Source organism: Rosa rugosa, chromosome 4, assembly GCF_958449725.1.
Source record: "Rosa rugosa chromosome 4, drRosRugo1.1, whole genome shotgun sequence".
NCBI classification, from domain to species: domain Eukaryota; kingdom Viridiplantae; phylum Streptophyta; class Magnoliopsida; order Rosales; family Rosaceae; genus Rosa; species Rosa rugosa.
Window position 1 is genome coordinate 48052038 of NC_084823.1, and position 13565 is coordinate 48065602.

Consider the following 13565-nt stretch of genomic DNA (forward strand, 5'->3'; position numbering starts at 1 on the left):
GATTTGGTTGTGCATCTCTTTTTCAAGCATTTGCCTCTGGCCTTTTGGCGCTGACATTGCTATGCTTGTTCTTGAATGACTTGTAAGCTCGCATTCATGCCAAACTCCTATTACTGTTATGTTTTATACTTTTCATTAAGCGATGATACTCCTGAGTTTAATTGGTGAATTTACTCGATAACAGTTTCCATTACAAGGCACTAAAATGCTTGACGTTAGGTAAACATTAATCTTAATGGTGGTGTTTAAATCTCAAGTACTTGACATTCTTTTATTGTGTTTCATTACTTGCGACCAATTTTTACCATAAATTGATTCTTACTAACGATAAATTAACTTAATTAATGAGGAGTAGAAAACAATCGAGTGTTACTCGTTGTACCACACTTCCTACTTACATTTCTTATCACCTCTCTAATCGACGTAGATTTTATGACAAATGTGGTAAATTAATATGGTATCAATGGTTTTATTTAGAATAATTTATTCTCAAATTTGACCATATGCTAAATATTGACTCCAAGTAGAATACATAACGCCATAAAAGAACACTTAATTAACTTAATTAATTATGTAGTGTCACTATGTACAACATAACTCCAGCTGAAACTTTTGCTATATGTCAGCAATTAATTCATTTTGAATGACCATACTGTAATTAATTAAGTAGTGTCACTATCAAGTAGTGTCACTATGTACAACATAACTCCAGCTGAAACTTTTGCTGTATGTCAGCAATTAATTCATTTTGAATGACCACACTGTGATTTATATTAGCTTTATTACAACCCTTTGTGTTTGTTGACTGAGTATATAGTATATACTCCGACAGGGAAATTCCTGAAAACTTTTTCTGTTCTATGTCGCTCAATAATCTTCGATCATAATGAATATGACCACTGTGTTTATATCGCCTTAGTTAGACGATGCCTCTTCTACTTTATAATTTTTTTCGAAATTGAAATCGTGTGCTTCATGGATTTGGTTGTGCATCTCTTTTTCAAGCATTTGCCTCTGGCCTTTTGGTGCTGACATTGCTATGCTTGTTCTTGAAGGACTTGTAAGCTCGCATTCATGCCAAACTCCTATAACTGTTCTGTTTTATACTTTTTATTAAGCGATGATACTCCTGAGTTTAATTGGTGAATTTACTCGATAACAGTTTCCATTACAAAGCACTAAATGCTTGACGTTAGGTAAACATTCATCTTAATGGTGGTGTTTAAATCTCAAGCACTTGACATTCCTTTATTGTGTTTCATTACTTGCGACCAATTTTTACCATAAATTGATTCTTACTAACAATAAATTAACTTAATTAATGAGGAGTAGAAAACAATCGAGTGTTACTCGTTGTATCACACTTCCTACTTACATTTCTTATCACCTCTCTAATCGACGTAGATTTTATGACAAATGTGGTAAATTAATATGGTATCAATGGTTTTATTTAGAATAATTTATTCTCAAATTTGACCATATGTTAAATATTGACCCCAAGTAGAATACATAATGCCATAAAAGAACACTTAATTAACTTAATTAATTGGTTTTAATTGCAGTTTGGAATATAGCCCACAAATATTCAGATAAACCATAAAAACAATGGAGTCAAAATTCTTGTCCAAATCAGAGCTAATTAAACTCCCCTGACCATTGATGAGCAATCAATGGCCATGATCAATGTCCTTCCAACAAATATTCTTGATTGACCAAAATAAATGCCTTCTAAGTCTTTACCTATTAAGCAAAGAGAGCACAAATGTAACACAAAGCACCCAAACCAATAGTCACCCATTTCTCTCTTTGTACTAAAAAGTCCTTAATTTCTCTATGGAGATTAACAAGTTAAGAGAAAACCTGGCCTCCCAAATCCCATTACTAGTGCCAGAGAACAACAGCTACATGATGAAACCCTACAACATGAAAGATGAGTTCATCCCATTTGAAGCTTCTTCTTCCTCAAAGGGTTACCTTCAAGATTTTCACCATCTTGATAATCAGTTTCATCAATATGCTAATGGGTCCTCATCAAATCCCATGTTTGGGGTCCAAAACCCATGTTTTGAACCTTATTACAATGACAACAATGCCTACACTTGTGACCAAGGCTCACCCACAGATGTAAATTTCTATGAGTGCAAGCCTCTAAACATTGCAGACAATTTGGGACATGGTCAAGTCTTGGACAATTTCCAAAGCTTGAATTTCCCACATCCCAGATCAAATTCCATTGGTCACATGATGGGGATTTCTCATAGGAGTGGTACTAATTTCCTGCCCTTGACAAATTCCCAGGACATTAAGCCTATGAGCTTTGTGGCACCAGATGAAGTCTCTTGCATCAACTCAGAAAATGGTTACTACAAAAGAGTTGGGATCAATCATAAGGGTACTAGTAGATTGTCTACAATAGCAAGGGCAGGGTCAACTTTTAAGGGTCGGAAGAAGAACAATGTGGTCAAGGGTCAATGGACAATTGACGAAGATAGGTACAATATTTAGTGAATGTATGCTTCCATTTTCACTAGCTAGTTTTACATAATAATATGATTAGGATGTGTATCTAAATAGTGTATGTTTCTCTATGTTTTTGTGTATAAACAGGGTGTTGATTCAGCTGGTTGCACAGTATGGAGTGAGAAAGTGGTCACATATTGCTCAGATGTTGCCGGGAAGGATTGGCAAGCAGTGTAGAGAGAGATGGCATAACCACCTCAGGCCTGATATCAAGGTAGTTTTGATTGAACCAAAAAAATCTATCTAATTGAGCCTAATAACTAGCTTGATTTTTGTCTGGATTAATCTCGAGTTGAAATGCAACTTTGGACTATTTTGTTGAGTTTTGCTTATAAAAAAATAGTTAGAAGATGTTCGATAAAATGTCTCAATGAAATGTAGAGACTTGTAACTTTAGTGGTTAAGAACATTAACTTTTTGAGATATGAGATTTTAAGTTCGAATCCTTACATTCTCAATAAGTTAAGAGGATCGCATTATCTTATGATTTAAGTAAATATGACCCTACCACACCAATCACATCACTAATAAAAAATATATATAGAGCCACTATGAAGAAAGTTGGGTGGTGTTGAAATAGTTCCAGGGTTTTTTATTTTCTGGTTTCAGAAACTAGTTTTCCTATATGCAGAAGGACACGTGGAGTGAGGAGGAAGACAAGATACTGATTCAAGCTCATGCAGAGATAGGAAACAAGTGGGCAGAGATTGCAAAGAGACTTCCCGGAAGGACTGAAAACTCCATCAAAAACCACTGGAATGCAACCAAAAGGAGACAATATTCGAAGCGAAAATGCCGCTCCAAGTACCCCAGAGGCTCTCTTCTTCAGGATTACATCAAGAGTTTGAACTTGGACGCGTCGCCAAACACCGGCCGCCAGAGAAAAAATAACAACAACAACAACAACAGCAGTAATAGTTCACCGGCCGATCACAACAATGCCAGTACTGCCAGCACCAAAGTTCAGTCACAAATCAATGTGGGGTTCAATAGTGAGAGTGATAGCAGGTTGGTTCCGAACTATGAGTTCAGTGAGGAGGACCCGGATTTTTGTTTCGATGAGAACATGTTTCAAGAGGGCTGCAGCATTGATTCTCTGCTTGATGACATTCCTTGTGCTACGGATTTCGGCAAGAATGGTAATGATTTTGATGGGAAAATGATGGGTTCATCAGATCATCAGCCTGTTGCTGTTGATGATGAGAAGAATTTCGAGGTGTTGGATTTGCAAGTGGATTTGGGTTCTGCAGTGATGGAGAGTACTGAAGTGAAGAAGGAGCTGGACTTGGTGGAGATGATGTCTCAAGTGTCAAGTCAATGAAGCCGATGATGCCTAGCTCTTGATATATAGCTACAATATACACTTTGAGAACATTACATACACACATATAGAAAAAGCTTTGAAAGGTTTTACAGGTCTTGGTTAATCTGGATGATTTTCATCTTAATTTAGAAATTTATGTGGGTTACATGAAGATGATAGCAATAAAATAAGTTTTGAGTCGTTACTTGCTTCTCAATAAAAAGGATCTTACTTAGCTGGGTTTCATGTGCTACTCTTACTTCATTTTACTATAGAAAATCAACTTCAACTTTGTAATCACTCTAGGTGGTTGGTGACTCTGGCAATGTCATTATGTCGGGGACTTTTGTAACGAATGTAACAGTTGAAAATTTGTTAGGTCAAATCATCGTACTAAATTTTTCCTCATATAAAAAAGAAAATTATAATTTAAATTTTCAAGGGATTACAATTTTGCCTATATCAAAGAAACTAAAATCGCTACAAAATCAAATATGTGTTGTCGTATCAATACCATTCATCTGTAAAAGCATTTGCTATAAAATTCTCTTCTCTGAAAAATGTGTCACAAACTAGCGGACAGAAAATTCCGAAACAAATCTCACATTTTCAAAGAAAATGAAGCAATAAGACTGAGAGGAGTGCATTTAAATCAAATTGCATTTTAATAGTCTATTGATAACTTTAGATGAAGAATGAATACCACTAAACCAAAAGTCACATTACCGTGTGACATCTCTTATAGTCTCAACATTTTCATTTCTCATCTACAGAATTTAGAGCCGTCTGCTTCATTTTGCATGTATTACGGGATCATTTTGTCATCTTTAACTAGGATCCTTTTTAAAAACCCCTCTCAATCAGAAACAAACCATGACAGAATTTTCAGTCGTGATTCATTATATAAGAAAAATACATTCTACATTCAGTCATGAATCTTAAACCCCTGGAAAATTTCGATTACAAGTAAAACCAAAAACTAAAGATGATGCGAAACATCATTTGGTCCACAAAAAATATCAAGAAGCCAAAAATTTAAAACTGAATGATAAGAGCCAAGCTAATTAGGTTCCGGCCTTCTATGAGGTTTAACCCTCTTTGAAATATGTTTCTTTCCACCAAAAAAGAAAGGTTCCAACTGCCTGATCTACAATTGAATTGAACATTTTTATCTAACTCCATCAAAGAACAAACTCTTGTCACAGTACTTCAAGCAGTCTTCGGCTTTGCCTTGATGCGCTTCACCCTTGAATACAAGAAAACTCCAGCAAGTGCAATCCCAGTTCCTACATCATATAAAACCAAACATTATATACCTCCAAAACCTTAGAAGTTTGTTGTGGTAAAATTAAAAAGAAAATCAGGCACATGTTAAAAATCCAGCAAACATCAATTTAACACTTTTCAGGAATCAAGCACAAGTGATCTTACCAAGAGAATTAATAGGTGAGACGGGTGTTTTGAAGAAAATAACAGAGCTCACTATAACCACCACTCGCTTGACACAATTGCCGACAGAGTGAGTAACAGGTGATACCCTTTGCAATATCATATACGAAACCTGCATCGTTCACCAATAGTTTAATAGTCATCAGTTTTCATGAGTTAGATGGAGAAAATAACAAGCATTATGTCTTTCATCGATTCAGGAATATGTTAAATAGTTCAAATGAGATCAAACCCTTCTATCTATACCCTTTCTTCCATTTTGTGGACCCATATTATTAATCTCACATTCTTCATCAAGCCATCAAGGCATACAAAAATTATCTAATTTCTCATACAAGAGTGCTAGACCCCTTCTCATCTCCCTTTTCAGCACCCCCAAACAAAAGAACACGAAAAAATGTTGAAAATTTGAGTTCAGTGGACTAAAAGAAAAATAGAATTGAAAGACAAAATTTAGGAGCCAAAGATTAAAAAGAGAGAGTTAAAATGTCTGATAATTTGAGTTGACAACAGATTGAAAAGGATTGCTATAAACAGTTGAAAGTAGTGACTAATCTGAAGAATCACTATACTTGTTTCGTCATGAAAGTCATGGATTAGGACTTTCTCAGGACCTCAACATTAAAAATGAGTTGAATGCATCTCAAGACCAGAGCTCATGAGAAGTGCTAGGAAAATTGATAACATGAGAAATACAGCTAATTAAACTGCAGAAAAGAAACAATGCTAACCTGCTGATATGCGTGGAAGCAGAGTGCAGCAATAAGAGACCTAGTATATACTTGTTTAACCCCCAATCCCTGTCATTGGAGATTAAAAATTGATTAGTTTTCAGTAAAGTCTACAATGAATCTGTAACAACAGTTAGCTCCTGAAAATCACTTACAGCAGATGTCATGGCCGCTGGAGTAAATTTCACCCCTTCCAAGAAGATGGCCACAGGGGTCAACAAGAAAAAGGACATGACTGTTATTATTGAGAAGAGTGTAATGTTGTCCATAGATTCCTGCACAAAACAAACCTCTGGTTATGCCAATTGCCACTTCAGAGAAAAGCATAAACCGCCAAAAAAAAGGAAAAAGGAGAGCAAGATGAAAAGCAAATACATCTCTAATTATTTGTCCAAGTTCCATGCCAATCCAAAATTTATAACTCCTTACTCCTACCATAATTTATAGTTATTCATGACATGAATATGAAAAACGAACATTACCTCATTCTTAACCATGACCTTTTTGCTGAGGACATTGCGAGATTGGTTTGTCAAATTGGAAGCCATAGCACTCCAGAATCCAGCCCTGTTCACACAGAAAGCAAAAAAAGTCAAATATCAATGTACATCTCTATCTTTGATTTATCAATCAAATCGATATGCTCTCTGGTTTATTGTCCTTTTTTTATGTTTTTTTTGCATTAATGAAATATATGTTGTAATATCTTACCAGTTAAATGAGGCCTCAGTAACTGATGCCAGTCCCACTCCACCAACAATTGGAATCAGGGAAGCAACCACCCAAGGAGTAGGTATCTATAAAAGCATGAAGTTACAAACAATGAAATGAGACAAATTATTGGAAATTAACTGAAATAGAATCCATGAAATGCTACTACAATAGTGTTTTCATGCTGGATTCTGAATCATTCAAATTTTGTACTTTAGAATTGCAAATTTGAAAGCAATCAATTTTACAGAATTTAGAATTGTAAGAATGCAGTCAATGTACACATAGAAAAACAGAGTGATGAGATTTCAATCCGGCATATGGTTGTGCATTCAGACAGATAATGGAGCAATGAGTTTTAAAAATCCTTACCTCACCAAGAAACATGGCAGAGAGGATAACTGAGAAAAAGGGCTCACTAGCCTTGATCGTGTGAGTGAATGATACAGCCACTCTCCCAAGACTCATATTAGTAAAAAGGTTACCCAAAGTGTGAACAATGGCCAGTGGCAGAATTGCTGCGAGCTGTCAGTAGGTTGTTCAAAAATAAGAATCACTTAATAGAGAACTCACTACAATAATCCACAAACATTAGACCTAAGCAAACTAGGAGATACCTGTGCACCGCTGATTTTCGGCTTCTTGTAGAGATTCAAACCCCACATGAGCAGAACAACAACAGTCCCAACAGCAAATTGTATTCCAGTAACAGTTGCTGGGTATGGGAACACCTTCAAGACCTGTGAAGAAGTTTCTTTAGTCATGCTACATGAATTGCAAGCATCCAAATATAGCACACTTTTGTTCAATTCATAACAAATACTACGGAAAGAGTATCAAATCTTTGTAATCACCTTTGAACAAAACAAAACAAAACACTCTGCATTTTCAATCACACTTGCAGTTATCCAGTAGTAAATCAAATCTACCTTTTTCATCTCGTTTCATTTATCACTTTTTATCGAGCAAAAAATATCTAAAAGCTACTAAACTTTACTGGAAATCTAACAAGCAACCCTCACGGTTTCAATTCCAAAGCGATCAACGTTCATTCACCACATACAAACAAGTAAAAAAAATCCACATTTCCAAAACGAATTACAAACAAAAGCACCGGAACGCTACCTGCTTGTTATAGATATTGAAGTAGATGTTGAACAGGTACCAGAGGCCGAATAACGACCCGAGCTCGAGAGTCTTGTACAAGCTGCTCTTCGGCTCGGCGGTCTCGCCGGAGCTCTCGGCAGCAGCCGCGACCTCAAAACGGCTCCGATCGACGGCCGGAGAGGTCCAGGGCCTGAGCTTGAAGTCATTGGAGGAGACGGACCAGGATCGGCGGGAGAGAGAGGCGGAGAGGCCGTCATTGGTGGAGGAGGTGAGAGCGGTGTCAGGCTTCAGGGAGGCGGAGACACGTGTGGGAGCGAATCTGAGGGTGGGGGCTTGGGCGGAGAGGCGGCGAGACTTGAGGAGAGGGAGAGACGGCGAGAGAGTGAAGGCGGCGGTCTGCATTTTCGAGGCTCAGACGTCGAGATCTGAGCGCCGGAGAGAGAGAGAGAAGGGCCTCGAAGAGTCCGTCGAGGCAGAGAGAGAGAGAGAGACGTTGGTTGGCTGGGTTGGTGGAGCGAAGTGTGTATTTGTAAAAATGGAAAATGGGGAATTTAAAAAATTTGGAAAAAAAAAAAATTGGCAGGGAGTATCTATATTTATATATTTTACGGGGTCGAATCTGAAATTCCGAAAGGTCGGATATTCTTGTGCGCTGCTCTGCAGTCTGCATTACAGGGACTGCTTTTCTATTTCGTCCTTGAATTTCTTCATTTTTCCTTCAAATGTTCTGTTTTTTTCTTTTCTTTTAGAATGAACCTTCAAATGTTCTTGGACCGTAATGTTCACCTTATTCATTAAGAAAATAATGCCTATTACATTTAAATTTATATATAATAATAATTAAAAAATAATTATTTCAAATTCTGGTTTCTATTTTTCCAACGGTTAATCTAAATTCAAGGATGATCGAATAAAATATCTCAAGTGTTTATATATTATTGAGATTCTTGAATTACAATGAAAAAAGTCAATTCCCTTTAAAATTAATTAGTAATAAAGTACGTAAATGACACAGTCATGGGTGAAATTTGACTCAAACCAAAATTAGTCTCAAATACTATGCCTCTTTATTGTAAATCGTACACAATCAAAGTTAGTCTCAATTCGTCCACTAATGTTTCATGTATATATTATTGAAAATGTGTGATAAGTATCTCGATTTACAAGTAATTTCTTAAAGTGTTTTATGTGACCTCTAAAAATGATTGTAATTTTGTGAACCATTGTCCATAGTCTTACATAGTTAGTTAATTTAGGATGTTTAATAAATCAAGAAATTGCACCCAAAAATAGAAGAAAACACACCGAGGATCAAAATGCCATAGTGACCAAAATGTAGAGGCCAAAATTGAAATCCGGCCGGGTGATGATTCATTTGTGGGTCGGAAAACGGGCATTTCTTTTAATTTGGGTTTGCCTTGAGAATAAAGAATCTGGTGGGGTCTGTAATTGACCCTCTGGTGGGAGGTGGGCGGCTTGGAAAATTGGATTTGATCTCCCTTCCTTTCCTTGCTTGCTTCCCATTTGTGTGTGGAAAAGTCGTTTCCAACAACCGTGAGTGATGGATTTATATACCAATCTGTCATACGGATCACCAACTTGTTCGAATTCTTAATCACTGGGATCGTGATGGTGTGTGATTTGAATCACAAGGCTCTTGCTATTTGTGGGTTCATCATTCATCTCTATGGAAAGTGTCAAAATCAACAAAATAAAACTAACCCTATTTTCCACTTGGTTGAGATTAGTATATACAGAGTAATATAAAAACTATGTCATTACATGTCGATGCTCAGTGAGTCAGATCAATCACGACAGTCGGATCATTTTGAGACATAATATTGATGGATGAGTTTAGCAAGAAATATCCTAAAGGTCCCTTGATTCATGAAAAATATATACTTTGATTTTATGTGTTTATATCCGTCTCATGGATGAGTTTAGGTACAAGATTTGAAATGAAATATATATATATATATATATAGGTGAGTCCTTGAATACTACAGGAAAAAAGGGGAGGCTCAAATCAAACTACCAATGGTGCTCCAAGGACATTGCATGATGAAAGACACACCCTAGTTTAAAATGAAAATGAAACACAGCTTGTCATAACTCGTAGTCTCATACTATAAATTAACTTCTTTTTTTTAAACCAAAGTCATTCATTTCATTCAACTGAAGCCAGAATGGCACGGATACATATCTTCCCTTGCCAACTCTTGGGCAAGTTTAGGACGTGGTATGATAACACCACTCATTAGACAACCAGTACTCACTTATTCCTAGCCAGCCTATAACACTATGAAACATAAACATAGTACTTAGACCCACTACAGATAGAATGATTTAGGGCTGGCTGCGGCACGGTTGCCGACATTTTTGGGCTCAGCCGAATACCGACCGAAGATCTTCGGTTTCGTCAGAATTGAAACCGGTACCGTGCCGGAAGTTCGGTTACCGAAACCTCGGTTTACCGAGGTAAACAGTCGGTATCGGTTGGTATTTTGGCACACCAATCGTCGGAGGTCGGTGAGGTCCGTGATGGTGGAGGTGAGTCACGGTGGTGACCGGAAGTGGGTGTCAGAGGAGAGAGAAAACAGATCTAGTTCCTATGGGTGGAGGAGATGAGAGAGAGTGAGACAGAGGAGAAGAGGAGCTGGATTCCACCATGAGGTTTGGGAGATTTGCAACTTGTACTCCTTAATCTAAGATAGAATGGCAGAAGAATAGAAGTCAGAAATGAAGAGGAAGAGAGAGAGAGAGAGAGAGAGTCGTTTCTGGAAGAAGAAGAAGAAGAAGAAGGAAGATGAAGATCGAATAAGAAGAATTTTTTGGGATTAAACCATGTCGGTCGGTTCGGTAATACCGAACTTATGAAACATGCTGTGCCACTGCCGAGCCGACAATCTCACTTCGGTACGGCACTACCGGTACCGATCCACCGGCTACCGTCTTTGTCGGCGCCGACACCACCGGTTCGGCTGGTTTCCGGTCGGTTGCGGCAGGTTCGGCAATTTGAGCCACCCCTAGAATGATTAGTCGGGCTAATCCTCCTGGATCCCAAATACGAAACCCAATAAGACCAGAAGCCATAATTTTGGACCCCCAATTAAAATTTAATTTCAGCACCCAAACTGAGTTGGGCCCCCAATCTGATTTGGGCACCCAAAGAAAACAGGACCCTCCATCTTTGGCTACCCCACCATGCTTGACCGTGTCTTTCATCGCCGCCACCCCACGATCAGCAACATCCACCATTGCCGTTGCATAAACTTGCTCTGCCGCACTGCGCCTCCCCTTCAATCTGCGCCTTGCTTCATGTTCCTCACACAGCAGCCCTATGGCGAGCCCCACGCTCAATGCCATTGTCGTTACAGGTCGGCGCGGAGTCTTCATACTCCGAACACATGCTATACTCGGCTGCCATGAATGATATACAACCAAACTCCGCCAGCCTGACCCGACCGCCGTCTGCCGTTCCAGTCCTTCATGTTGATTACCAGAAGCAGTCAACCAGCCTTGATCTGTAACCTTACTCACCGCCGCCGCCAATCTCGCCAAGTATAGGTCGGCCTTAAGTCGACCTCTAGACGGGCGAACCCGCAACCACCAATCTCTTGCCCATCGAATCTTAGGTCGCCTCAGATCAGCCTGCCAATCCATCTCATTCACAACATCCCTGTTATTCCGGTGAGAAGCAAACATGGTGATACAAGGTTTAGGGCTAGATTTGGTGGTCGCCGCATAAGATCGGCGTTGGAAGGCCATCAGCACGTGGCTTAGGACGGAGGCCATTGCAGGCCGCCATTAATGGAGCGCAGAGCTCCAGAGGCTAGGGTTTGGCGAGAGAGCCATTTTTCCACTCGAGTGGATTGGTGTTGAAATTGATATGACAATCTATACTATAAATTAACATGACATACACATAAATTGTAATTATTCTTACGTGGAGCTAAAGATGCTAAACTCTGATGGTTAAGTACATCTACTAATATCAATACTATTTCACACCAAATGTAACATACTAACTCTGATGGTTAAGTACATCTACTAATATCAATATTATTTCACACCAAACGTAACATACTAGACTGATATTCGTTCTCGCTTATCTAGCAATTGGACACTAATTCAATCACGGTACAACCAATTCACACTATCATGAACACAACCGATCAAAGAAAAAGAAATGAACTGATCGCTCCCATTTTTCGGGTCTCATATTGCCGCTTTAAGTAGAAAATAAATACAGGGTATCACTTCCCAAAAAAAAAAAAAAAAGGAAAAAATTCAGTTTATTACCTTGTGGTTTGCACTCAACATCATGTTAGTCATTCTCCTTTCAATTTCATCAACAACACCCTCGTGCTTTCAATTTTGATCAACCGTATCCAAAATTTACTGAGACATCCAAATAATCCGTTAAGTGATGATGTGGCAGTGACAAACTGATCGTGTGGGCCTACTAAAAGGGCTAAAATGGACATTTCACTGTATTAGTTTGGGGGGGGGGGGGGGGAGGTGGGGTAAACCTTCATGGCTCTGCTTTCTAGCATCCAAATCCATACCGTTCTTCTCCTCTTTCTTTTCGGCACCTGAATATGCAGAATACCAACACTCAGATTGGCAAATGCCTTGGCGTCATAGGAATCACTTCCCTTATTCAAATTGGATCCAACCGCCTGTGGTTCTAGGTTATCTTCCACCAATTTATCAAAGATATCCTTATTCGTATCCTCCACCTGAAATGGAGGAGGATTCGAAACCATCTACCCTAATCCCAGCAACAAAATTGAAAATTCAACCCCTCAAATCTCTATAAAATTTACAAAAAGCTTCAAAAATAGAGCCAGAATCCTCCAAAAAAAAAAAACCTAAGATCCATAACCCGACGCCTCAAATCCCTATGAAGTCGGATTCAGATCTGGACATCCTCAGCCTCATCGTCGCGTTGCTCTTCGACGTCGGCTGTCGGTGCGTCGATCTATCATACAGCGGGAAGTGTTGGAGTGAGTCACTCCTTAATTGTATCCATTGATTGTAGCAATTGTTATGTAATTAGGATTGTGTAATTATTTAGAATGTTATGTAGTTAAGGGGAGTATATTACGATGTAATTAGGTAATCACTTTCCTATTAGGTTTCTGCATACTTTGTATATATACTCTATTTTTGGAGAAATCAAGATATATAAGAAATTCCCAAACTTTCTCTTTGTCTTTGTTATGTTTGACTTGGTATCAGAGCAGAGATCCGTCTGGACTCTGTTTGTTTGTTTCCGCTGCAAATTTGTCTTTGTACTCTTTAAGAGTTTGTCCTTTGTCTTCATCCTCTATTCCTTTTGCCCTAAAACCCTAAAGTTTGCAATACCTTGCCGTCAGCCTCTCCTTCCTTAGCCGTGTCAAATTTTGTGGTTTGTGTTACTGCTTGAAGAAGAAGAATGGCAGATTTTTCCCTTAGTTCGTTGTTCAACAGTCAGGTGACTTGCAACTATTGTAAAACTGTTGGACACTACAAGAGTCAATGCCCCAAGTTGCTAAGACTCAACTCCAATAACTCTGGTTGGAAAAGAAGTAACAATGGTAAAAAAAGCAAGGCGGCAATCCAACTGGTGCAGGAGCAAGAACCTGATTTCTATGGTGTGGAGGGTCAAGATCAAACTAAGGGTAATATTTCCCTAACCCAGGAGAATCGAGGTAAAATTGGTGTTGCTTTAAATATTTCTGGCTTTACTGGTAGTAATA

The 13565-nt window shown here is 38.5% G+C and overlaps 2 protein-coding genes across 2 annotated transcripts; one reads left to right on the forward strand and one right to left on the reverse strand.

Moving 5' to 3' along the window:
• Positions 1 to 1833: 1833 nt before the first annotated feature.
• On the forward strand, positions 1834 to 3841 carry LOC133744934 (transcription factor MYB98). The gene is made up of 4 exons (XM_062172958.1): positions 1834 to 2492; positions 2608 to 2734; positions 3152 to 3686; positions 3771 to 3841. The coding sequence occupies exons 1-4, from the start codon at positions 1834 to 1836 to the stop codon at positions 3839 to 3841; spliced, it is 1392 nt and encodes a 463-aa protein (XP_062028942.1).
• Positions 3842 to 4697: 856 nt separating this feature from the next.
• LOC133746504 (triose phosphate/phosphate translocator, non-green plastid, chloroplastic-like) lies at positions 4698 to 8373 on the reverse strand. Its single transcript, XM_062174676.1, has 9 exons — positions 7840 to 8373; positions 7332 to 7454; positions 7087 to 7239; positions 6715 to 6800; positions 6486 to 6570; positions 6159 to 6278; positions 6004 to 6072; positions 5255 to 5384; positions 4698 to 5109 (listed from the first exon to the last, which is right to left on the reverse strand). Exons 1-9 carry the CDS (start codon positions 8221 to 8223, stop codon positions 5033 to 5035), a joined length of 1227 nt encoding a protein of 408 aa, XP_062030660.1. The 5' UTR covers positions 8224 to 8373; the 3' UTR covers positions 4698 to 5032.
• Between the last annotated feature and the right edge of the window lie 5192 nt (positions 8374 to 13565).

Excerpts from the sequence above, each read along its gene's own strand:
- LOC133744934 (XM_062172958.1), top strand. The coding sequence starts at position 1,834 with ATGGAGATTAACAAGTTAAGAGAAAACCTGGCCTCCCAAATCCCATTA. Across the intron at positions 2,493-2,607 it reads TGGACAATTGACGAAGATAG|GGTGTTGATTCAGCTGGTTG; the intron begins GTACAATATTTA and ends GTGTATAAACAG. Across the intron at positions 2,735-3,151 it reads ACCTCAGGCCTGATATCAAG|AAGGACACGTGGAGTGAGGA; the intron begins GTAGTTTTGATT and ends TCCTATATGCAG.
- LOC133746504 (XM_062174676.1), bottom strand. The coding sequence starts at position 8,223 with ATGCAGACCGCCGCCTTCACTCTCTCGCCGTCTCTCCCTCTCCTCAAG. Across the intron at positions 6,571-6,714 it reads ACTGAGGCCTCATTTAACTG|GGCTGGATTCTGGAGTGCTA; the intron begins GTAAGATATTAC and ends CTGTGTGAACAG. Across the intron at positions 5,110-5,254 it reads CTCACCTATTAATTCTCTTG|GAACTGGGATTGCACTTGCT; the intron begins GTAAGATCACTT and ends TATATGATGTAG.